The sequence below is a fragment of the Podarcis vaucheri genome (genome assembly GCF_965113315.1).
Source record: "Podarcis vaucheri genome assembly, chromosome: 2".
In the NCBI taxonomy this organism is placed as follows: Eukaryota; Metazoa; Chordata; class Lepidosauria; order Squamata; family Lacertidae; genus Podarcis; species Podarcis vaucheri.
The window spans coordinates 17,397,895-17,421,785 of NC_138760.1; the positions used below are offsets into that span (position 1 = coordinate 17,397,895).

Sequence of the window (23,891 nt, forward strand, 5' to 3'; positions counted from 1 at the left end):
AACCCAGAAATAGTGCTTCAGGTTAAGAACTTTGCTTCAGGATGAGAACAGTAATCGTGCTCCGGCGGCGCAGCGGCAGCAGGAGGCCCTATTGGCTAAAGTGGTGCTTCAGGTTAAGAACAGTTTCAGTTTAAGAATGGACCTCCGGAATGAATTAAGTACTTAACTCCTTCAGTACCACTGTACAGTAAATGGACAAAAGTACAAAGATTCACAAAATGTTTAGGGGTATGCGTACCCAGCGGCGTAGCGTGAGTTGTCAGCACCCGGGGCAAGGCAAGTAATTTGCGCCCCCTAACCCGGGGCAAGGCAAGTAATTTGCGCCCCCCCTAACCTGCCGATCTGAGGCGAGTTGCCGCTGGCGCTGCGGCCCAAACGACGCCGCTTGCCCGGAGGAGGAGGGGGGCAGAGAGGCGAGGAAAATGCAACATGGCCCAGCAGCTGCAGCAGCAGCGGTGGAGGCGGGGCTGTTTGGCGTGTCCTCCGCGGCCCTGACGCGCGGGGACAGCGACGAGCGCTGAGAGCCGCTGCCTGCTAGACGCCTTCAGCCCGGACGCGCGCACAGCTCATCGGTTCCGCGAGACATGGGGCTCTGCTACAGCCTGCGCCCGAGGCTCTTCAGCGACTCCGGAGGCAGTGAGCGCCCCCCCCCGATGTTGCACCCGGTGTGGCCGGCCCCCCTTGCACCCCCCACGCTACGCCACTGTGCGTACTCCCAGAAAAAAGCACTGTTCGTAGTACAGTGGTACCTCGGGTTAAGTACTTAATTCGTTCCAGAGAACCTGAAACTGTTCTTAACCTGAAGCACCACTTTAGCTAATGGGTCCTCCCGCTGCTGTCGTGCCGCCGGAGCACGATTTCTGTTCTCATCCTGAAGCAAAGTTCTTAACCTGAAGCACTATTTCTGGGTTAGCAGAGTCTGTAACCTGAAGTGTATGTAACCCGAGGTACCACTGTAGTAACTGTTTCTGCACTCAACAACAAAAAGATTGTTTCCCCCCCAGAATTAGGTGGCTGAAAGGCAGAAAAAATGGGAAGTGGAGAGGGGGAAGCAGGAGTGGTTTGTGTGTGAAAGGGCTGGGAGGTCATGTCTGGTTGCAAAAACAAATTCTTGGGCTAAGCATGTGTTGTGAGACACCCTTAATTCTAAGCATGCAGAGCTCCCCTGTTCCATCGTTTTGCTTCTGTGACTGGTTAGTGGATTTAAGAGTTTTAGTAAAACAAAAACATAAAAACAATGTAGATACGTCAAGCTTGAAATCTGCCTACTCCTGGCGGAACCCTCCTCACAGGGTGGTTGCGAGGATAATATATTAGGCCATAACAATGCACACTTCTCCAAGTTCCTTGGAAGGGCAGGATAGAATTATAACAAATAAATAAATACTCAGATTCCCTGTTTAAAGCTTTCTGCTCATTTGTGTACATTATGCAGTCATACCTCTTGTTAAGTTTGCTTCAGGTTAAATCTTTTCAGGTTGCGTCCTGCGGCGACCTGGAAGTACCGGAAAGGGTTACTTTCGGCTTTCGCCACTTGCACATGCGCAGACGCTCAAAATGATGTCACGCGCATGTGCAGAAGCAGCAAATCACGACCCGCAGACGTGGGTTGCATTCTGCTCATGTCGCGAACGGGGCTCTGGAACGGATCCCGTTTGCAACCAGAGGTACCACTGTACTAGATTTGGTTCAGTTAAGTCCATAAAAGTGGTGGATTTGTTTCAGCCTGAAGGAGGCAGTGTTCTCCATTTTCACAAACTGCAAGTCTACATGTTGTTAAAATGGCACAAGAACAAGCCAGGACATTTTTTCTCCTGCCCTGGGGGATAGTATACAAAGCAATGGCTTCAAGTTATGAGAAAAAAGATTCTGACTGAACATCAGGAAGAACTTCCTGGCAGTAACTGTTGTTCGATAGTGGAATGGTCTCCCTCCGAAGGTGGTGGACTCGCCTTCCTTGTAGGTTTCTAAGAAGAGGTTGGATGGGCATCTGTCATGAATGTTTTAGCTGAGATTCCTGCATTGCAGAGGGTTGGTCTAGATGACTCTTGGGGTCCCAACTCTATGATTCTATTATACTAGTCAACTGGCAACTCTAAGGCCTCTAAATAAACCTTATTTTTCCCTTCACTCTCTCCATCCCCCTGCTTTGAACAGCTGCCCACCAAGAGAACATCGTGTGAGGCAAACAATTAGTTGTTCTGTGATTGTTACATTGAGGTTGAATAGATGTTTTATGAACAAAGGAACCAGCTTTGAAAATCCCTGTGTTACAAGGGTTCAAGGTCAAATTCAGGTTCAGAAGAACTCCTGAGGTAGGGACCCTTTCAGAATTAAAAAGCAAGGGCCACAACATCTCAAGGAGTGGCTGTAATAATGTGTTGTTGTTTATATCAACATATTTAATGAATATTGTTATAGATTTGAGGGGGGACCCCCCCTAAACCCTAGAAAACCCTGTTAGGATTTTGATTAATTGGGATACGGATGAAAGTACAAGCTGCGGAGCTGTGACAGAGAAGGAATATCTGGGTTGGCTTATGCAAACCTGCCCGGCTGGCCTGGTAAAGAGGAAATCTGTGAACATGACAAAAGAAATTGATGGGCCATCCATTAGGAATCCTTTGGCCTGGGGAGACAGATGTTGCCAAGGCGATGGGATGTGTGTTTGAAGTGACAGGAAAATAGAGTTTTTAGCAGGATGTTCTGGAAAGGAGGAGGAGGAAGAAAGACTGGGATCCATCTTGGGCAGGTTGGCTGAAGGCAGGCTGGGAGAGATGCCTTTGACTCCAGGGATGCACAACTGTCTCAAATACCAGAGTAGGACCGACAGTGAAAAGATGTGCTTTCACACTGTGCACATGCTTGCCTGGGAGCCATGGCCAAGCCTAGCATTCTATGCCTTGATCCCATGCAGGTGTTAAGCACTGTTGTTGTTGTGTACACATCAAATCTGAAGGAGTACATAGAATATAAGACCCCATGTGAACTATACATTTAAAGCCGAACCATATCACTTTGTGAAGTCATAGCTTCCCCCAAGGAATCCTGGGAATGTAGCTGAAGGGTGCTGAAAGTTGTCAGGAGACCTCTATTTCCCGCACAGAACTACAGTTCCCAGGTTCCCTGGGAAGAGGGGTTGATAGTTAAACTACTCTTGAGAACTGTAGCTCTGTATACATCTCAAAAATTTAATGGGTGAAATGCAGGGCCGGCCCAAGTCATTCTGACACCTGAGGCCAGTGGCGTAGCGTGGGGGGTGCAGGGGGGGCCGGCCGCACCGGGTGCAACATCTGGGGGTTAGGGTTAGGGGGCGCAAATCTACGGGTTAGGGGGCGCAAATCCACGGGTTAGGGGGCGCAAATTACTTGCCTTGCCCCGGGTGCTGACAACCCACGCTACGCCACTGCCTGAGGCAGACCGCAAAATGCCACCTACCTCCCTGACAGGGAAGAAGGGGCGAGTGAAGATCTACATTAGGAACAAAGGGAGAATAAAGTTCTACATCGGAATACGTAGCCCCCTTGTATCCTGCTGCCTGAGGCAGGATACACTTCACCTTGCCTCATGGCTGGGCCGACACAACCATGACTCTAGGTTCTAGGACTCAGGCTTCGAATGTGTGCTCCTGTTGTGCTTACCCATAGACACCCCTGTGCTTCCAGCACTAGAAAACCAGAGAATTGGAGCCAGTTCTGCCCTCCCAAATTCCATGTGAACCCCCATTTGGGTTCAGGACATTTCTTGGAGGAGATGTTTTGGAAGGGAGCCCTAGTCCTGCAATCTGATGGTTCCCATCGGAGCAAGCAGCTCCTCCTTCTCCAAATTGTACTTATCTGTCTGACTCAGAAATGTGCTGTGCTCCCTCCCTGCGAGACTCTCAAGGTCTTTGCTGAGTGAGCGGGTCACCCCCACCCCTGATATGCAGGAGTGCACCTGTGGGTGGGATGTGGGAGGGGAGACACAACTTTTCTCACAGGGGTTTGGAGAAAGCCTGGACAGCAAACAGCAGAGAAAAGAAAAGAGAAGTGTGAAGGAGGAAGAAAAGACATGGGAAGGGAATACAGTGGTACCTCGGGTTACATACGCTTCAGGTTACAGACTCCGCTAACCCAGAAATAGTACCTCAGGTTAAGAACTTTGCTTCAGGATGAGAACAGAAATCGTGCGGTGGCAGCAGGAGGCCCCATTAGCTAAAGTGGTGCTTCAGGTTAAGAACAGTTTCAGGTTAAGAACGGGCCTCCAGAACGAATTAAGTTCTTAACCCAAGGTACCACTGTATTAGGGACGCAGGTGGCGCTGTAGGTTAAACCACAGAGCCTAGGACTTGCCGATCAGAAGGTCGGCGGTTCGAATCCCCGCGACAGGGTGAGCTCCCGCTGCTCGGTCCCTGCTCCTGCCAACCTAGCAGTTCGAAAGCACGTCAAAGTGCAAGTAGATAAATAGGTACCGCTCTAGCGGGAAGGTAAATGGCCTTTCCATGCGCTGCTCTGGTTCGCCAGAAGTGGCTTAGTCATGCTGGCCACATGACCCGGAAGCTGTACACAGGCTCCCTCGGCCAATAAAGCGAGATGAGAGCCACAACCCCAGAGTCGGTCACGACTGGATCTAATGGTCAGGGGTCCCTTACTTCACCACTGTATTAGAGTTACACCCCTATGGTTACAATCCTAACTTCTCCAAAAGAATCCCAGGAACTGTAGCTACAATGCCAAGCATCCTTAACAAAGTATGTTGCCCAGATTTTTTTGTAGGGTACACAATGTGCTTTAATGCATGTGGTTAGGATTGTGCTGTTAGTTTCTATTCTAGGGTTGACATATGTCCGAAATTTAAATGATAGAAGCAGTATTTGGGGGCAGGGGAGAGAACTGGGAAAACTGGCAAAATGTCTGAATTTCCCCCCCAAAAAAGCTCAGCAACCTTCCCCCTAAAAAGCTTCTTTTGTGCTCGAATTTCTCTCACTTTAATGGTCCTTACATTTGCTGCTCAGTTGCAATCCATGCCCTGCCTCCTCCTCCTCCTCTCGACTTTCTATCCCAGGCATCCCCAAACTCTGCCCTCCAGTTGTTTTGGGACTACAATTCCCATCATCCCTGACCAATGGTCCTGTTAGCTAGGGATGATGGGAGTTGTAGTCCCAAAACAGCTGGAGGGCCGAGTTTGGAGGTTCCTGTTCTATCCTGTAACTCCCCACCAGCCCCGGACCCCATAAACCTCCTTACCCTTCCTCTTTCGAGGCCCGACATGGCTGATGTTAGCATTACACAAATCAGATCTGCACCTACAGGACAAAGTAACCGTTTTGGCATCCTCAGAAGATCGGGACTCACAGGCTGCAGAATCGCAGGCATCTTTTTCACTGATCCAGCAACCTGGATGGGCAGAAGATAGGGAGAAGAGGGAGTTCAGATAATCAGGGGAACATCGCATCTCCATAACCTTGAGAGCTAGATTCCAAGCAGACTTGTGTGCCAGTTTTATCTGCTTTGTTTGCATAGTTTAAATGTTACCGTATTTTGTTTTTCTGCTTTTCACGGAATTGCAAGTGCCCCAGACAGCTATAAATTTAACAGATAAACATGGAAAGGGGGGAAAAACAACATTAGAAGCAGCAGCATACAAATACAGAGAACAATGAGCAGGAAAAGGGGCTTCAAATTCGGCCTGCAGGTCCTTCAGTGTCTTAAAAATATATATGCCACTATGAAATTAACACCGTAGAAAATAGGAGAGGGACCAAGAGAGAACAGTTTCTTCAAGGCTATCCCAGGAAGCCCATAACTGTGCTGGGATTTGAATTCAGGATCTGATTTCCACCGTTCCTCCCATTTCCTCCACCCAACCCTCACTAAGTCCTTGTGGGACCTGGAGTCCTCCACCCACATATTTTGTAGGGACTAGAATTCAAATAAATTGAATTTTTGCGTCTTGGTCCTGTATACCTGAAGGAGCATCTCCATCCCCATCGTTCAGCCCGCACACTGAGATCCAGCACCGAGGGCCTTCTGGCGGTTCCCTCATTGTGAGAAGTGAGGTTACAGGGAACCAGACAGAGGGCCTTCTCGGTAGTGGCGCCCACCCTGTAGAACACCCTCCCTTCAGATGTGAAGGAAATAAGCAGCTATCTTCTCTTTAAAAGACATCTGAAGACAGCCCTGTTTAGGGAAGTTTTTAATATTTAATGCTGTACTGTTTTTAACGCTTGATTCGGAGCTGCCCAGAGCAACTGGGGAAACTCAGCCAGATGGGCGGGGTATAAATAAATTATTATTATTATTATTATTATTATTATTATTATTATTATTATTAACCATTGGCCCATATCTTGATTCTCACCCTGCATTTGGACATTGCATTGTGGGCATGCGTCTCTCATCTCCAAGCATCCACACTGGTTTGCCCTGAATTAGTGCCCAGCCCACACTAAGAATCACAAGAGAAGCCCCGGACTTGAAAGAACCCATAGCAGCATTCTATGGAAACCAACAGCCCAGGGCCAAAGAGCTGGGTGCAAAGTTGTGCTCAATATCGGTCTCCCCTGAGCTACTACTCCACCTCCTTTGGTTGCTGCCAGGGCCTTGCAGAGCAGGCAGAGGGCCCGGGCCAGGTAAAAAAAGCCGCCGCCCCCCCCCCCACTTTTTACCCTGGGGATAACTGAAGACTTATAAATAAGTAAGTACAATGGTACAGTGGTGCCTCGCAAGACGAAAAGAATCTGTTCTGTTATTCTCTTCGTCTAGCGGTTTTTTCGTCTTGCGAAGCAAGCCCATTGACGGATTAGCGGATTAGCGCTATTAGCGGCTTTTAGCGGCTTATCTGCTGATCGGATCAGCTGATAAGCGGCTTAGCGGCTTAGAAAAAGGGGGAGGGAAGGGGAAAAAACCAGCAGGAACTCGCAAGACATTGTCGTCTTGTGAAGCAAGCCCATAGGAAATTCGTTTTGCGAAGCACCTCCAAAACGGAAAACTCTTTCGTCTAGCGAGTTTTCCGTCTTGCGAGGCATTCGTCTTGCGGGGCACCACTGTACCTCGGGTTACATACGCTTCAGGTTACACACTCCACTAAGCCAGAAATAGTGCTTCAGGTTAGGAACTTTGCTTCGCGATAAGAACAGAAATCGTGCTCCGGTGCCGTGGCGGCAGCAGGAGGCCCTATTAGCTAAAGTGGTGCTTCAGGTTAAGAACAGTTTCAGCTTAAGAACGGACCTCCGGAACAAATTAAGTACTTAACCCGAGGTACCACTGTATATAAATAATTTTCACAAAAGTTATGCTGACAAATACCGTATTTTTTGCTCTACAAGACTCACTTTTTCCCTCCTAAAAAGTAAGGGGAAATGTGTGTGTGTCTTAGGGAGCGAATGCAGGCTGCGCAGCTATCCCAGAAGCCAGAACAGCAAGAGGGATCACTGCTTTTGCTGCTCAGCGATCCCTCTTGCTGTTCTGGCTTCTGGGATTCAGAATATTTTATAGAGCGAAAAATACAGTAGAGCGAAAAATACAATATTTTTATTGTATTTTATAGAGCGAAAAATACAATATTTTATAGAGCGAAAAATACAGTAATTTTATTTCAAGGCTTGAACCATATCTGCATATAAAGACAGAGTGGAAAATATAACTATACAATAGTGCTTTTTAAAAATACATAGAGAAAATGATTATTTTAAGTATTTACATTTAAAAATGCTTTCCTAGCTTTCTTTTCTGCAAATTCTTGAATCACGCAGGAAAAATCAAGCAACTTCGCCTTGAATATGCTGTCCGAGGCCCCCTTTGGAATCGGAGGCCCAGGCAAAGTGGCCTATATGGCCCCCCCTCTTTCTGGGCCTGGATGCTGCTGGCTCACAGCCTGCAAAATCTGCCTGTACTTTTAAAATGTGTTGGGGAGGAGGGGGGGGGATAATTGGGTGGTTCTTGTTCCTATTATGCATTTTGTGTTTTAATCCTGTGATTTTATCTTGTGAACTGCCCTAGATCTGTGGGTATAGGATGGTATACAAATTAAATCAATCAATCTGACTGGCAGAATCCGTGACCAGGGAGAAGAGTCGGCAGAAGAAGATTGGAAAAAATTTAAGGCCTATCTACAAAAATATTGTAAAATTAAGGAATGTTGAATGATGCTGGATTGAATTTAAGTGGTTTCAAGCTGTAACTATGATAAAATGACTTTCTTTTTGTAAGTAAGAATTTAAAGCTACAATAATTTAAGATGTCGAGATAAGGATTTGCTGTATAAATAATTCAAACTGGGTATGCAAGAATGTATGAGGTATGAGGAGGTCGGGGAAATAAGTCACAAGAAAATAAGTTGTGAAATTTATGTGTTTTTTAGTATTGTTATGTTTGTTTTTTCTTTTTGTTTGTAAAAAATTGGAAACTTTAATAAATATCTTTTTAAAAAAACAAATTAAATCAATCAAATCAATCAATCAATCAATCAATCAATCAATTATAGCAATAGTAATAATACTTTCACTACTGCCTGCCCCCAATGGATGCTAACAAATAACAAAACTAAAAAAAGCTAAGCAACTTTGGTGCCCCCTAAAAAGAACAAAAATCCTGGCTACACCCGTGTTCCTCACTGGCCCTATTTTGCATTCTGTATATTTTTGCTTGGCTGGAATGTGCCCTTGAACTCTGATAGTGCTTTTTGCTTCTCTGGATGGAGGAAGAGAAGAGAGACCGAGAGTAGTACAGTGGTACCTCAGGTTAAGAACTTAATTCGTTCTGGAGGTCCGTTCTTAACCTGAAACTGTTCTTAACCTGAAGTACCACTTCTGCTAATGGGGTCTACAGCTGCCGCCGCATGATTTCTGTTCTCATCCTGAAGCAATGTTCTTAACCCAAGGTACTATTTCTGGGTTAGCGGAGTCTGTAACCTGAAGCGTCTGTAACCTGAAGCGTCTGTAACCCGAAGTACCCCTACAGTAGTCTACTGAAAAAAAGATATAGAGTGGTACCTCGGTTTAAGAGCAGTCCAGTTTAAGAATAATTTGGTTTCCAAACTCTGCAAGTGGAAATAGTGTTCCGGTTTGAGAACTTTACCTCAGTCTAAGAACAGAATCCGAACAGTGTAAGGGCACCGGCGGCAGGAGGCCTTATTAGGGAAAGTGCACCTCAGTTTAAGAACGGACTTCCAGAATGGATTAATTGGTAAACCGAGGTACCACTGTAATTCGCACCTAGTGCTTTGCCCACCGATTGCCTCCGGCCCCACTCACTACTAGCATGTGGCCCTTAGAAGGCTGCTTAGCAAGAAATGTGGCCCTCAGTTACCCAGCCCTGACGCAAGGTTTTCCTTCAGGCCTGCTCTCCCTCACCTGCCATCAGCTGTAGGGAGATGGCCCACTTTTCCTTGCAGCGGCTCTCAGCCTGTGCGTCCCCAGATGTTGTTGGACTACAACTCCCATCATCCCTAGCTAGCAAGGCCAGAGCTCAGGGATGATGGGAGTTGTAGTCCAACAACATCTGGGGACTGCTGCGAGTCACATGCTCTCCTTAATAGGGAAGCCTGGGGTTGTGGGTTTTTTTTTTTGCAAAGTTGAGATAGAGAACATCACAGCCTAACTAGCTGAGGAGTGAAAGTGGGTAGGATTCTGTGGTGAGGAAGGGAATGCCAGGCTTCCAGCGGGGGAGTCCGCGACTGGTGAGCTCTCACTCTGAGCCACAGGTAGTTGCACGTGTGGCAACGAAAAGGTTCCTCTCCCGGCCGAACCGGCAGGAGGAAAGGTGGGAGTTGCTGCTTTTTTTGGTACACGCTCGCGCAAGGTGCACCCTGACCTCATCTTCCTCGTCTCTCCCCATAGCAACCGCCAGCTCCTCCGCCCTCTTTGGGAGGGAGGGAAGAAGGGTCAGCGTGTGTGAGAACGCTGCCCGGGAGCTTTCTCTTCGTCTTTTAAAACTTTGTTTTTATCTTTTCAAACAGCTACAGTGAGGGACTAAAGGCTTGCAGCGATACATTTCATAAGCTGGGGTCTGATATATGTTGGCTGGGAGCGATTTCTAAGCCAAACACCCCCCCCCCCCGCCCAGCTATCTGTTCTCCACTAGTTTTTTTTTCTTCTTCTCTCATATTCTGAGGAAGGAAGTGTGGCATAGTGGTTAAAGTGCTGAACTACAGCAGAAGAGAACACAACTTCAAATTCTCACTCAGCCCTGAAGTTCAGTGGGTAACCGCCAGCCAGTCACTGTCTATTAGCCCATAACAGGGTTGTTGTGAGGATAAAACAGGGTAGCTGGAGAAAAATGATGTTCTTGGAAAATAATGGGATGGAAAATGCAATAAATAAATAAATGAGGGCTCCAAGTGATCATTGGGCAGATCCACACCACACTTTTAAGGCGCCATTCAAAGCCCGTGCCTCACCACAAATATTCGTGGGAACTGTAGTTTTCCCTCACCCTCCCCAGCACCCTTAACAAACTATGGTTCACAGGATGTTTTGAGGGAAGCCACATGCTTTAAATGTGTGTTGAATGTGCATTAAACGTGTGGTGAAGTGCAACTCTTTCTGAGCATAACGTGGTTCATGCGCAGTTTGTTTGGGGAAGCCTAGATACCAAAATCACCACACAACGTAAAACTGAATACGCAGGAAATATTTGGCATGCTTGTAAGGTAAAAGGTAAAGGGACCCCTGACCATTAGGTCCAGTCATGGCCGACTCTGGGGTCGCGGCGCTCATCTCGCTTTATTGGCCGAGGGAGCTGGCATACAGCTTCCGGGTCATGTGGCCAGCATGACTAAGCCACTTCTGGCGAACCAGAGCAGCGCACGGAAACGCCATTTACCTTCCCGCCAGAGCGGTCCCTATTTATCTGCTTGCACTGTGCTTTCGAACTGCTAAGTTGGCAGGAGCAGTACTGAGCAACAGGAGCTCACCCCATCGCGGGGATTCGAACCGCCGACCTTCTGATTGGCAAACCCTAGGCTCTGTGGTTTAACCCACAGCGCCACCCACGTCCCTGTTTGTGGAAGCCTTGGTACCAAAATCACCACACAAAGTAAAACTGAATACGCAGGAAATATTTGGCATGCTTGTAACCTGCCATATATCAGGGTGGGTGAGTCCAGGCAAGCATGTATACAAATTGAAAAAGCCTTTTCACATTTTTAGTTAATCTGAAGGCTCTGCCTTAGCCCCTCAGCTGTGATCAGTTGCACCGACAAGCCGTTATGTGACAGTACTCATTCCTACACTGGATGCTTTCGCTGAGATTACTTCTTTGCAGGGGGTTGGACTAGATGACCCATGGGATCCCTTCCAACTCTACAGTTCTATGATTTCATATCTTCTCACTTATTATCAAGCAGAGCACTTCGACCGGGTGGTGGTGGAAGCAATTCACTCATTCAGCCGCAAATCATCCAGCGATGAGACATCGGATAATGAATGTGCTTGCAAATCAGCCAGTAGAATCTACTACGTACACACAGAAGCAGGCTGCAAACACACCATACATTTGAAGTGCATTCCCCGACCCAAGACACCTGGAAATTGTAGTTTACCCCCGCCCCAAGCAGAAATTAATTTGGCAGAAATCAACAGCAGCGAGTAGCGGCTGCTGCTCAGTTTCTCCCTTTCTCATGGTGCTAATTTCCCAGGCTTCATTTCCGCCCCAGTGTCAATATATTTCTGCTTGAACATTCAGTCTAGCATAGTAGTTTTTAAGGGATGGCAGGGAATAGATCCTGCATTAGGGACACTCAGGTATACTTGATGACCCTTTGATCTCTCTCTTGCAGGCTTATGGATCTAGAGATGAAATGCATGCATCGCTGGGCAAGACTGTAGCTCAATGATAAGAGCATATGCTTTTCTTGCAGAAGGTCCTGGGTTCAGTTTCCAGGTAAGACTGGGAGAGAACCGTGTCTGAAATCATGGAGAGCTTCTGCCAGGCAGTATAGACAATACTGAACCAAATGGACCCATAATCGGACATGGCATAAAGAAAACCCCTTTGTTCTAAGCTTGTAGAGTCCCCATCATCTCATTCCCACACCATGCAGCACAGTCCTTGTCTATGTGCTCTAAAATCCCACCTCCCTTTGGATCCGAAATCACGTGAGCTTTGGCCTTTCCATCTTCCTGCCAAACCACCGCATCCAAACCTGCCCCCTTTAGCACCCAGCCCCCTAAGGAAGAATTGTAGCAGCTCCTCTGTCCGCCTTTGGTCCTCACCTTGCAACTTGGCTTGGAGATGTCCTTGGGTCAGGTTCCAGATACCAAAGCAGCACTGGTTGTGAGGGCACTGGATGGTTCTGTTGTGGCCGTCCTCCGAAATTAAGCCCTTGAGATGCTCCATACCTTCCATCAGGGCATTAGATCCATAGGAGACGCAGCTGCGGTTTTTACTCAGGGCACTGGTGCTCATCGCTTGGCATCTCAGTAGTATTAGCCAGGCAGTCAGTCTCCAAAGCAGCCTGCAGGGCCCCATCTACGCTCCAAGAGCACCTGAACTGGATATGCAGACCTAGCTTGCCCGCCTAGGAGTTCCTCCTCCGGGCCCAGGTGGGAAGGACTTGGCTGGCTTCAGCGTGTGGGATGGGGCTGGTTGCTGTCAGCGAGTGACCGCAAGCACTGAAGCAGGCGAGGGAGGCAGCACATCTAGGCAAGGAGGGACAAGACAGATTTCCAGTGGGTCTGCCTTCATGCCTAAGCAGATTGGGTATAACAGCTTCCAATGCCACCATACGAAAACACCTCCCACGAGACAGCAAAACAACTCCCTGCAAATTCAAGGAGGGAGATCTTAGATACCCTAGCCTGGGGTGCCCCCCTAGGCAGCTCAAGGACAGAGTTTCAGATTTAAAGAATATTGTTATGGGAGGGGGAGAGACAAGGAGGTTTTCAGTGGGTGGAACAAGATTCTCGGCAATATTCATTCAAGGTCCACTCAAATGGGTATGTTCAACATCAAATTGAATATGTGCAAAAGCACTCAGCACTGCATGTTAAGATATTGTTGGGGTCATTTTTGTGCTTTGTTAAAAAAACACAGAAATGAGATCACATCAACACCCTCCTCCCCCACTCCAAGGAAAGGGCTATAGGCATTAATATATGTATAGTGTGGGTAGGTGGACAAAAGTGGTTAATTGACAGAATTGTGTACTTACATCCCATTGAATTTCCAAGAGGTCAAAAACTTTAAAAAAGAATGGGGGGGAATTATATTTTATTTAAAGAGACCACTGCAAGCAGATGAAAACATTAACAGGATTTTAATCTCACTTGTAATGTAACAAAATTATGTACAATATGGATTGATATAAAATATAGACTATGGAATAAAATGCATTTGTAAATGTTGAAAATAGGACCCATGAAGGGGATTGGGGGGGGGGAGTCCCAAGATTCGGAGTAATCTCTGTATATGGATATGCATTTGGATTGTTATAAAATTCTATTTGTAAAATCAAATAAAAATGATTTTTTTAAAAAAGGATTTCCTTTGGGGGGGGTGGACATATCAGCATCCTTGAGGCCTTCCTTCCAGATGTTCAGGAGAGGGTTTACTTTTCATTTGCGATGGTATGACAGCGCTAGGACAGAGCGCATGTTTTGCATCCAAAGTTCAATCCTCAGCATCTGGAGTTCAAGGATCTCAGGCAGTGAATCAGGAAAAGATCTTGAGAACTTATGAGAACTGCTATCTGTTGGAGCAGATCATATTGAGCTTGTAAGGGGTTGAATCAACAGTCCGACTCAGCAAATCACAGCTCCATACGATCACAACACAACCCACTTGTAAATGCAACCCAATGAATGAGTGGTCTAAACTTTTGTGGGCTAAGGCACCCGGGGGGCAGTGGGGTGGGGGACTCACATGGGGCCCAGTAGATGGAAGCTTACATCTCATGCAAAGTGTCTTGCCCTCTATGTCACCACCCCTGGGCTGGCTGCAGGCTGCTGTTTTGTTCAGAAGAGCATACTGGTGTCTTCACTAAATATTGAGCAGATGAAATGATAAAAGCTTCCATTTGGATGGCATAGATTAACAAACATTTTGCCAACTTTCTCACCTGGGGCAGAACAATTAGAATATGCAAAAGCTCCTCAGCCTTCTGCTTGAATATAGCTCAGATGGTAGAGCATGAGATTCTTAATCTCTGGGCTGTGGGTTTGAGCCCATTGGGCAAAATATTTCTGAATTTTGGGGGGTTGGACAAGATGAACCCTCATGGTCCCTTCCAACTCTACCGTTCTTATGATTCTATATTTCACTACCACCGGTACATGTGAGCAGCACTGGCAGTACTTGGTTGCATACGGTAAGCAGTTCTGCTGGTGGCATTGAGACTGCCAGCGCCACCGCCAGGACTGCGGTTGACAACTTCAGCCTTGTTTTCAACAACCAGGCTGATAAAGGGCTCTCTCTGTAGACATAGCAAAGTCCACTTCCTGGTTGCCTCTTATCTGCTCAGAAACAAAAGATGTCAAGTAGGTGCATTAGCAGTACAGCAGATATAGGCTAGACTCTCCCCCTTCCAATCTTCATAGTCCATGACTGTGCTGTAAATTTCAAGCAGGAGTGCAGACTCAAGATCTTTGGTCACAGATTATCTATGCTTTAGCTCTTAAGTGACCCTGCCTGGGCATTCTTGCTTAAAAGCATTAGCACCATGCTCATGCATACGAAAACATCTCACATTTTCTTCTTCTTATTATTATTATTACTACCCAGCCCATCTGATTGGGTTTCCCCAACCACTCCGGGCAGCTCCCAACAGAACACTAAAAACAGAATAAAACTTCAAACATTAAAAACTTCCCTAAACAGGGCTGCCTTCAGGTGTCATCTAAAACTCAGATACAGTAGTACCATGGTTTAAGAACGTAATTTGTTCCGGAGGTCCGTTCATAACCTGAAACTGTTCTTAACCTGAAGCACCACTTTAGCTAATGGGGCCTCCCGCTGCTGCGCCGCCGGAGCCCGATTTCTGTTCTCATCCTGAAGCAAAGTTCTTAACCCGAGGTACTACTTCTGGGTTAGCGGAGTCTGTAACCAGAAGTGTCTGTAACCTGAGGTACCACTGTAGTTGTTTATTTCCTTGACATCTGATGGGAGGGCATTCCACAGGGCAGGTGCCACTACAGAGAAGGCCCTCTGCCTGTTCTCTGTAACCTCATTTCTCGCAGTGAGGGAAATGCCAGAAAGCCCTTGGAGCTGGACCTCAGTGTCCGGGCAGAACAATGGGGATGGAGACGCTCCTTCAGGTATCCTGGGCCAAAGCCGTTTAGGGCTTTAAAGGTCAGCACCAACTTTGAATTGTGCTTGGAAACGTACTAGGAGATAATGTAGGTCTTTAAGGACTGATGTAATATGTTCTCGGTGGCCACTCCAGTCACCAGTCTGGCTGCCACATTGACGCTCAAATATTCAAACACGCTTTTGGGAACTAACGGCTTTTAACGGAACAGCTGAATGCCTTGTTTTTATTGTAATTATTTATATTGTTTTATTAGTTTTGTGTGTGTCGTTTTAATTCTATCAGTGTTTAATTGTTCTTTAATGATCTCCCCATGTTTTTAGCTGTTCTCATTTTTATCTGTAAGCTGCCTTGTGTCAGGGAAAAAGGTGAGGTATAATTAGGGTTGTCATATTTTAAGAATTGAAAATCCAGACACAAAAGTTGTTAAGCTTTTTAAAATAATAAAAATAATAAAATGCTGCCCTTTTCAGTTAATAAGAATGCAGAGAAGCAAGCCACAAAAGGTTTGTGTTGAGTGTCCACAGATATGGATACACTGTTGAATGCGGAAGGCCAGGCTGCAGCAATGGTCGGAAGTGATTTACGTCAACTTTGTTTTGCAAGAAGGTCACAATCCGCCCACTCTCCCCCTGGATTTTCACTAGTCCTTTTAACACTACATGGGTCTTGCAGGAGGAACATCAAAGGGCAAGGATGGAGCTAAAAGGATAGAGAGTCCTGCTGTCAACATGAATCTTGACCTAACATGTGAGGACTGGAAAAACAGGGCTAAAGAAGCCTGAGAAAAAGGTTAGAAACCAGAGTTATTCAAGGCGGAAAGTTTGGGAGCTAAGCACGCACACCACAAAATATTAAAGGAAGGCACATGTTTATGTTTGTGTGTGCAATATATACTGCTCGTGTGGCTAGGCAGATTAAAAACAAACTCTGTAAATACTTGTTTTATTCCTTTCATTTTAAAAAAATTGTAATCAGTATACAAAGGAGCCAAACTACTTTAATCTTTGTACAAAAATAGCACTTTTAAAAAGTGTTTCAGACATCATTACATCGGGAATTGGATTTTTTTTTAAAAAAAGAAGCACATACATTATTACAAGATAAAACAAACAGTCTTTTACACAGCTAGACAAGAATTATTTTATTGCCAGTGTTACAGGTTGGCTTTAAGTGTCTGCAGAACTGTGCTGTTAAGCACCAAAGACGACTTAGATTGCTACCCACCTTCCCCCTTCCTGGGAGAGGTGACAGAAGCAGCCAGGTTACTGCGGAAGAGGATTACAAAGCCACTGAACATAATGAAAAACGTTTATGAAACGTTAGCGGAACCTGGGAATGGCAACTGGGCAGAAACTCTCATTCCCCTCCACAACCGCCCCTTTCCATTGCAGAGCATGCAAAAAGTCAGCGCTCTCATCCTTTCACCTTTGGACCGGGGTGGGGGAATAAGTTAACTGCTGTACTCCAGCTGCCCATTTAGACTGGACTGTGACAAGATTAAAGCTAGACAAAGCTGTTCGAAGGCACAGAATGCGACAGAGGAGCCACTGAAGGCTGATGGCACTGGCTTGGCTATATAGAACCCTTGTATATAAAGGAAAAGGCACGTCTGATTCCAGAAAGAACATTGTAAGTTATTTTAAGAAAATATAAAATAATAATAATAATATACAGTCGTCCCCCCCTCTCCTTTCGCTTTGCATGTTTCGGATTTTGGGCCACTTTACACAAAATCAGAGGAATCAAATAGTAAAGCTTTTCCTAGATCCACTTTGCAGTTGCATCTCTGAATGATTCTCCACAAATAAAGCCACCCGAACCTAAAGTTTATTTAAAGTAACAAACAAAAAGCCACAAATACCCCCAAACCCCAGCATGTCAGGTGTGGATTCCTCTCCTGGGCATGCTAATTTCCGAAAGACGTGGATCTTCCTCCGCCCTCAGTTGGGGGAGCAATCAATAAGGCAATTCTCCAACACACCCAAACCCCATCAGCAGCCTGAAGAGGTAGCCCAGGGGGAAAAACCAACCACTTGTGACTTGTTTCGAGTCTTTTGTTTTCAGTGTGCGTACAGCAAAGGATGCCTCTATCTAAGTATGCCACTAGGCAGTGTGTGTAGGGCTCAAGCAGTGACAAGTCATGAGAGACCCTCACAACCGGCACAGACAGGCAAGAGTCACGGTGCCATTCTGGCATAGGTCATAATCCTGCACTAGCCATGAAGCAGACACATGTGGCAATTTGGACTGGCGTTCTCCAGCCTTGAGGTCCCTAGATGATGTGGGGACTGCAACTTCCATCATCCCTGAGCGTTGGGCTACGCTCATCTGGGGATGGGGGGAGTTATAGCCCAATATTGTACTGGGGACCCCAAGGTTGAAGAACACTGGTGCAGCCGAATCCCTTTTTGAAACCTCACAGGAAGTTTAAGATGCTTCCGGTCTCTCCCCACCCCACCCTGTTGCGCCACAGAAGCAGGCGGTGTGAGCAGGCATGGCTAGCAATGAAGACTTCCGGAAACAGAGCCCTGACCTGTGTGGGGGACAGGGAGTAGACCAGGGGCCGGCAAAGTTTTTGTGGCTTGGGCCGGTTCACGGTCCCGCAGACGCCATGGTGGGCCTGAGTGCGGGTGCATGCAAATGCGATTTTCAGTGCTCCTTCCAGTGCAGAGGAGGCCTGCACAGCTTCCCATTGGCTGCAGGAGCTTCCTGCAGCCAATGGGAAGCCAGCCAGTGCTGCAGAAAGCGGTCTCCGCTCTGCTCTGCACCGGTTTAGCATGGCGCATGGGAGCCGAGTGGGTGGGCGGCGGGGGTCCATGGGCCGGTTAAACAACCCCCCATGGGCTGCTTGTGGCCCATGGGCCTTAGATTGCAGACCCCTGGAGCAGACACTAGGTAAGTAATATCAACTCCAGCTTGGCAACAGGAGAAGCAGGAGATGCGGAGGACACAGGTGGAAGTCCATATCCCCTGGGCACCACTGGCATGATGCAACCACAGCACAGTGCTACTAAATAGTGCCACTCTGTCCTTCACCAGGCTGTCTCAACTTAACGGCCACTTCCATGAGAAAACTAAAAACTTTAAAAAAGCAAGCGTCATTTTAGAACTCCCCACAAAAGGCACTCATAGTATGTCTTTTTTCTTACAGTAAAACTTTTGCTGCTGCTTTGCTTAAAGATGGGGCATGATAACACATTTCAGATAACTTGCTATATTGTGAGGACAGGTAGATGGGATACTACCTGAGTGGAGGGTGTTTTCTAGGGAATGGGGATGGATGGATAAAGGGTATTACTTGGCAAAAGCGACATAAGTCTGGTAAGAGAGCAACCCTGGAGGTTCTGCTAAATATTTGGAATACTGCCGCAGATAAAGCCACTTTGGAAGATGCCTAGAACACCTCGGCTTGTTTTTGGACTTCAGTTCTTGCAAACAGATGAACAGAGAGAACCAGTGGCATTCTGCAAGCAGGTGCAACAACTGCTGCCCCTGGGGCATCTCAAGTTAAGGCACCGTTTGTAAAACATTGGGAGATACTGCATTCTACCAAGGGATCTAGAATTTCCGCTATTTCCAAAACATGACCCCTCCAATGCATCTAGTTTTGAAAGATCGTTAAGATTGTTGGGTTGTTTATTTTTTAAAAAATACAAATACTTTCAATAGAGGGATTTATAGCAAGAGCTACTTCCCGTCCTTAGGGTTATAGCAAATGCCAATCATACTCAGAGCAGAGCCACTGAAATTCATAAACATGACTAACTTAGGTCTATGCATTTAAATGAGTGTACTTTGAGCAGGACTAGCATTGAACAAAACAACCCTTAGTGTTCAAGTTTCACAGTTTTCCTATACTTCTATCATGGGCTGAAAACACCTGGTTTCTACTTTGTGACCCCTGTGGTATAAGCTGGGCAATATTGCTCTTTAAAAAGAAAAAAAAACACTGCGAAGATTCAGCAAGTAAGACCAATATATCCTTTGGGGTGGGCAATTTGCTACACAACACTCCTGATATAATTGACAACATGACAAAATTCTAGCTACTGGCTACCAATGGATTCTTCTCCTATGCCACACTGAGCCTGAGATTGAACAAACCACACTCAGAATAAAGAAGAAAATGTCCTATGGATTTTAAAAGAAAACAAGTTTCCTTAGCTGCAGAAAATCTGTACAAGATGATGAATAGGCAAATACTTTTTGTGCAGATTGACAAGGCAGCAGACCTATAATGCAGTCCACAAGGATGACTGGGACAGGCCACAGCGATGCTCACTGTTTTCTAAACAGTGAACACCTGAAGTTCCATTAATTCCTTAAGGAAAACAGCTTGAAAATGGGTGCTGAAGACAACTGATTGGAAATCAACACCTTCTGGGCATTCTAGAAAACACAACACGGCTCTCTGGCAAAAGGGGAAGCGTTCAATGTACAGCATATTAAAAAGAGATCCTTACCATCTCTGTCAATATAAATTTGAAGCACTGGGACTAAAATGGCAGACCCAGAGAAAAACTAAAATTAAGGACCAGAGGTTTCTGTATTATTGCTTATCATGTGGTATTTTACTTCCATAGGACATATCCTGTCTCCACCTTCCCAAAGCCTGTGTTCAGTCATTTCAGTAACAACATGGTTAACCTGAATTTCATGGAACGCTTAAGATCCATCACTGTAAAAGCAGACTTGCTCAGAATAAACAGCCACTCACACTTTTAAAATCCTTACTTCCTTGGGACAATCTATCTCTGACCTGACTGTACCCACAAAGTCCTTTTGGCACAGAAAAACGTCTTGCTTTTGAAGCAACACTGGTTTGGAAAAGGTGCCGTATAAGCTGATCTTGCAGCAAGATCAATCTGTTTGCCAGATCAAATCCAGCAGAGATACTAGAATGTTTTCAAGAGACAGTTTTCATTCACACATGCTGAAATAAAACCCCTTTAAGCCATAACATTTACTACTTACAATTTCACTGGTCTTTCTACAAGTGAGTGAATGCATAGCGTGTACAAAGTGATAATCATACTTGCTTTCACACTGGGGTGCAAGTTTTACAGGTGCAATTCCGAATCTTATAAAACTGACAGAAGGATGTTTCTAGCAGAGGCTCATCAATTTATTTCGATGTACATCTCTGAGGATTTGGTGCATGCACACTGAAGTGAAAATATAATCAAAGGTTTTTCACTGGTATGGAGGAAGAAGCCAAGGTATCGGCATGCCAATGCCTCATTTTCTAGGCTGGCACAGGAAGTTCCTATTTAATAATGCTCAAAACGCGCACACAAATTTTGGCATGAACTGTTTCCTATGATACAGCCCTGCTCTTTGCAACCCAATATCTGCATGACAAGATATAGTGACTGAACTAAGAGCAAAATGATAAAAGGGGGTGGGCACCAAGCTTCACAGAACCAAGAGGGGGAAGTCCTTAATACTTCTGCCTCAGTGAAAAGAAAGCTAAACCGAAGAGCCAAGCTCATAGGGCAAAAAAACTGGATAATTCATCCACGCTGCAGAACTCACAAAATATTCTCATACCAGTTCCTTTTCCCCCTAATACGGACAGTTTCCTGTCTTATACCTTCGATCTAAAGACAGGTTTCCATTCTCCCTCAGCTCAACAAATACTGCAGGCCATGCAGGAGATGTCCTTATGTTCTGAAACTGCAGAAGATCATGAAAGCATGACTCCGTGCACCAGGGGCCTTGCAGACACAGCCACCCGGTCAGCAGCAGCAACTACAAACTTGATTCTGGCAAACTCCTGAGGAAGTGAGATGGCAGAGTCATTTCCTCCTCCTCTGCCCAACAGAAACACAGCTCTACGCCAGTCTTCCTAAAACACTGCATGCTAGCATCAAGATCTGACGGCTGGATTAGGGACAGAAGAGACACTGGCTGGTAATTTAGAGCATAGTGTGTATTTTCTGGTGCTACTGGTGTGCAGGGGGAGGTGGCAAAGTGAAATAAAGCTGGAAGACAGAGGTAGAACAAGGCAGAGAAGGGAAGGCAGCGGGTGTGCCGGAAAGTGGAAAAGCAGTTAGAAATGATTTGACTTGGCTACTGCTCTTGAGAAGCAGTTTAGGCAGGACTTGGGGCCATGGCAGCGACAGCCAAACATAATGGCTGGCTACCAAGTCACGGACCCCTGTCAGCACTCTAAGGCAAAGATGGGTGGCCTACGCACTGCAGTAAGCATCATTCTCCTGCTGAAGGATGTTAAAAAGAGACAGGATGCCTGTAAAAGCTGTCACCTTCCTGAAATTCAGTATTTGCTATTTTCCCTTCACTACTTGAAGCGAAAGCAGTTTGCTTCAATAGCCCAAGGGGAGAAGAGATAACTTTTAATTAACAGCTGGGTAAGACGAAGAGGAAGAAGAAAGGGTAAGGCACTGGCGGAGTATGGCCAACTGTGGTGATGCATAGAATGTCAGGCTGGTTCACACTGAAGCCCAGGGCTCTGGGGAAATGTTAAAATACTGCTAAGTACAGAAGATCAAAAGGCCCCGTTGCTCCTCAAAAGGCACCCTCTCCCTTCTTCATTTATTTTGGCCCTCACACATCTTCTGCAGCTTGCTGAGAGCCAACAACACCCAGTCCCAGCTGCTGCATTTCCTATTCATACTGCACCCACATGGGAATGCACAATATTGCAAGGGAGCTGAATGCTACCAAAGGCAGTTTAAATAGAACTGGAGAAGTGCAATGCATTTGCTTGAGGTTTTAAAAAATAAACACAAATCCAAGATACCCATCTTCCTTTCCTATTTGGTATACCATTCACCTACCAAACAGACAAAAACACAACGGGATACAAAGCTCTAGATCTATCTTGTCCCACAGTACACACTTCCTTGGCTCAGTAAAGAGCTCACCCTTTCAAAACACACACCACCATATATGTAACATGCTTGGCACATCATCTGCATGCGTACCAGGTTACTTGGGCCTCAGTTCCATTGCAGGTTTTATTATACGAGATTTTGACTGATTCAAACCAGAAAGTGAATAGGGCTTGTGCCTAATGTACAGGCCTAGAAGTGACTGCAGCAGCAGGATACATCTTAATTGCTTACCTCCCGCAACAAAATCAGAATAGAACATGTTTCAGGTCATGGACCCTACCACATGGCGGCGTGCAGGGTGGGGGGAATAGCTGATGTGCACAGATGCACTTCTCTCCAAAAGGAGAAAAATAAGAATTAAAACCAAACAAAAAAACCCCAAGGAAATAAAGTTAAACAAACAAACAAAAAAAGTACCCAAATTATTGTTTTTTTTTAAATGGGGGTTGGAGAGAAGAAAGACAAACCTAAAAGCCAAGCATACAAAAAGCTAAATTTATGTTTTTATACTTACAATGTAAAATTGCAATATAGCATCTGAACATAGGCTTGAGCACCACCTAACAGCTCAAGGAGTTCCAAGTTAAGGCATCTGAACAACGACCAAAGACTTTGGTCACAGCAATTTTAACCTCTCATCAAAATGAACATATTTTATAGCTTTATATAATTACAATAATAATAATAATAATATAGATTTATTTTTCTGCTAAAAAGTATTTCAATGATCATATACATTTAGAACCAAGGCATGATGGCATCTGGGGTACCTAACAAGGGGGTGGACTTTTATGGGGGTGGGGGGAGGGGAAGAGCAAAACAAAACGAGTCAAACAGCTCAGGGCCATCTCCATCATTTCCCCAGGTAATCACATCAGGCATCTGAGGGCTGACCTGGACAGCAAGCAGGCCTTATTTTGCAAGCAGTATTCCTGGGAGACCACAATGGGGGTTGGAGGCTGGGTGGTGCAGCTGAGTCCCTAATCTTTCACCTTTTGTGTAATGAAAGATCTCATTCCCTTGGACCCATTGCTACCTTGAGTATCCCACGTTTGCACAACACCTCCACCACGCAGTCCGCGGTGCCTCAAAATCCATTGCCGCTGATGTTGATTGACTGGAGATCTGCCACTTGCATGACGTTGATGCCGCTGCTGGCAAGGCGCGCGATGCTTTCGGAGCAGATTGCCTCCATGGCCACCATGTTGGTCGCAATTAAGGTCGAGGGTGTTGCCCCGCTAGTGCCCTCTGCTGAAGCACCGGTGTCCATGGAGACGGCAGAGACGTCCATGGCCACGTTGTTGGGCCCCTTCTTGTTTTGGTGGGTCTTGATGTGCTTGGAGAGGTGGTCGCTCCTCATGAAGCGCTTGGGGCACTCTGGACAGGCAAACTTCTTCTCCCCTGCAGAAAGGAAATGAGGATGAGACTGCATAGACCCCCCTCCACACTCAAAAGGCTAGAGATCAAAGCCCTTCCACCAGCAAGCACTTGCTTATAGAAAGTGAGCAAGTGGTACCCCAAACCAGCTGGAATCTGGCCTCTACCACCACCCATGCTCTTGTGTCCTTGTCTGGATTACTGTAAGACACTCACAAAGTGGCCTTTGAAGAGGGCTCTAAAGCTTCAACTAGTGTGGAATGCAAGTGCTTGTGTGTTGACAATGTCTAGCTATACACAGCACCTATTTTAGCAGATGAAATTGTTGCCATTTCCTTCTGTGTCCAAGTCAAAGTGCTGGTTATTACTTTTATAACCCTAAATAACTAAGACCCAGTGTTGTGCCAAGAGAAGCCTTCTCCCAGCAAA

General features: G+C 46.1%; 2 protein-coding genes across 5 annotated transcripts in view; both read right to left on the minus strand.

Annotated features, from left to right (window-relative positions):
- AMHR2 (anti-Mullerian hormone receptor type 2) overlaps positions 1-12,811 on the minus strand; it is a 34,944-nt gene extending 22,133 nt beyond the window's left edge. The window contains exons 1-2 of one of the 2 annotated variants that reach the window (XM_082212593.1): positions 12,194-12,811; positions 5,289-5,375 (exon numbers count right to left, since the gene is read on the minus strand). In XM_082212593.1, coding sequence (XP_082068719.1) covers positions 5,289-5,375; positions 12,194-12,449 — 343 coding nt within the window. In that variant the 5' untranslated portion in view covers positions 12,450-12,811. Of the gene's footprint in view, positions 1-5,225; positions 5,376-12,193 lie in introns of both variants that reach the window. The other variant, XM_082212592.1, reaches the window with a different exon arrangement.
- Positions 12,812-16,154: 3,343 nt separating this feature from the next.
- SP1 (Sp1 transcription factor) overlaps positions 16,155-23,891 on the minus strand; it is a 29,148-nt gene continuing 21,411 nt past the window's right edge. For all 3 annotated transcript variants that reach the window (XM_082212461.1, XM_082212462.1, XM_082212460.1), the window contains exon 6: positions 16,155-23,486. In XM_082212461.1, the coding sequence (XP_082068587.1) occupies positions 23,173-23,486 (314 nt within the window). In that variant the 3' untranslated portion in view covers positions 16,155-23,172. The remainder of the gene's footprint in view (positions 23,487-23,891) is intronic.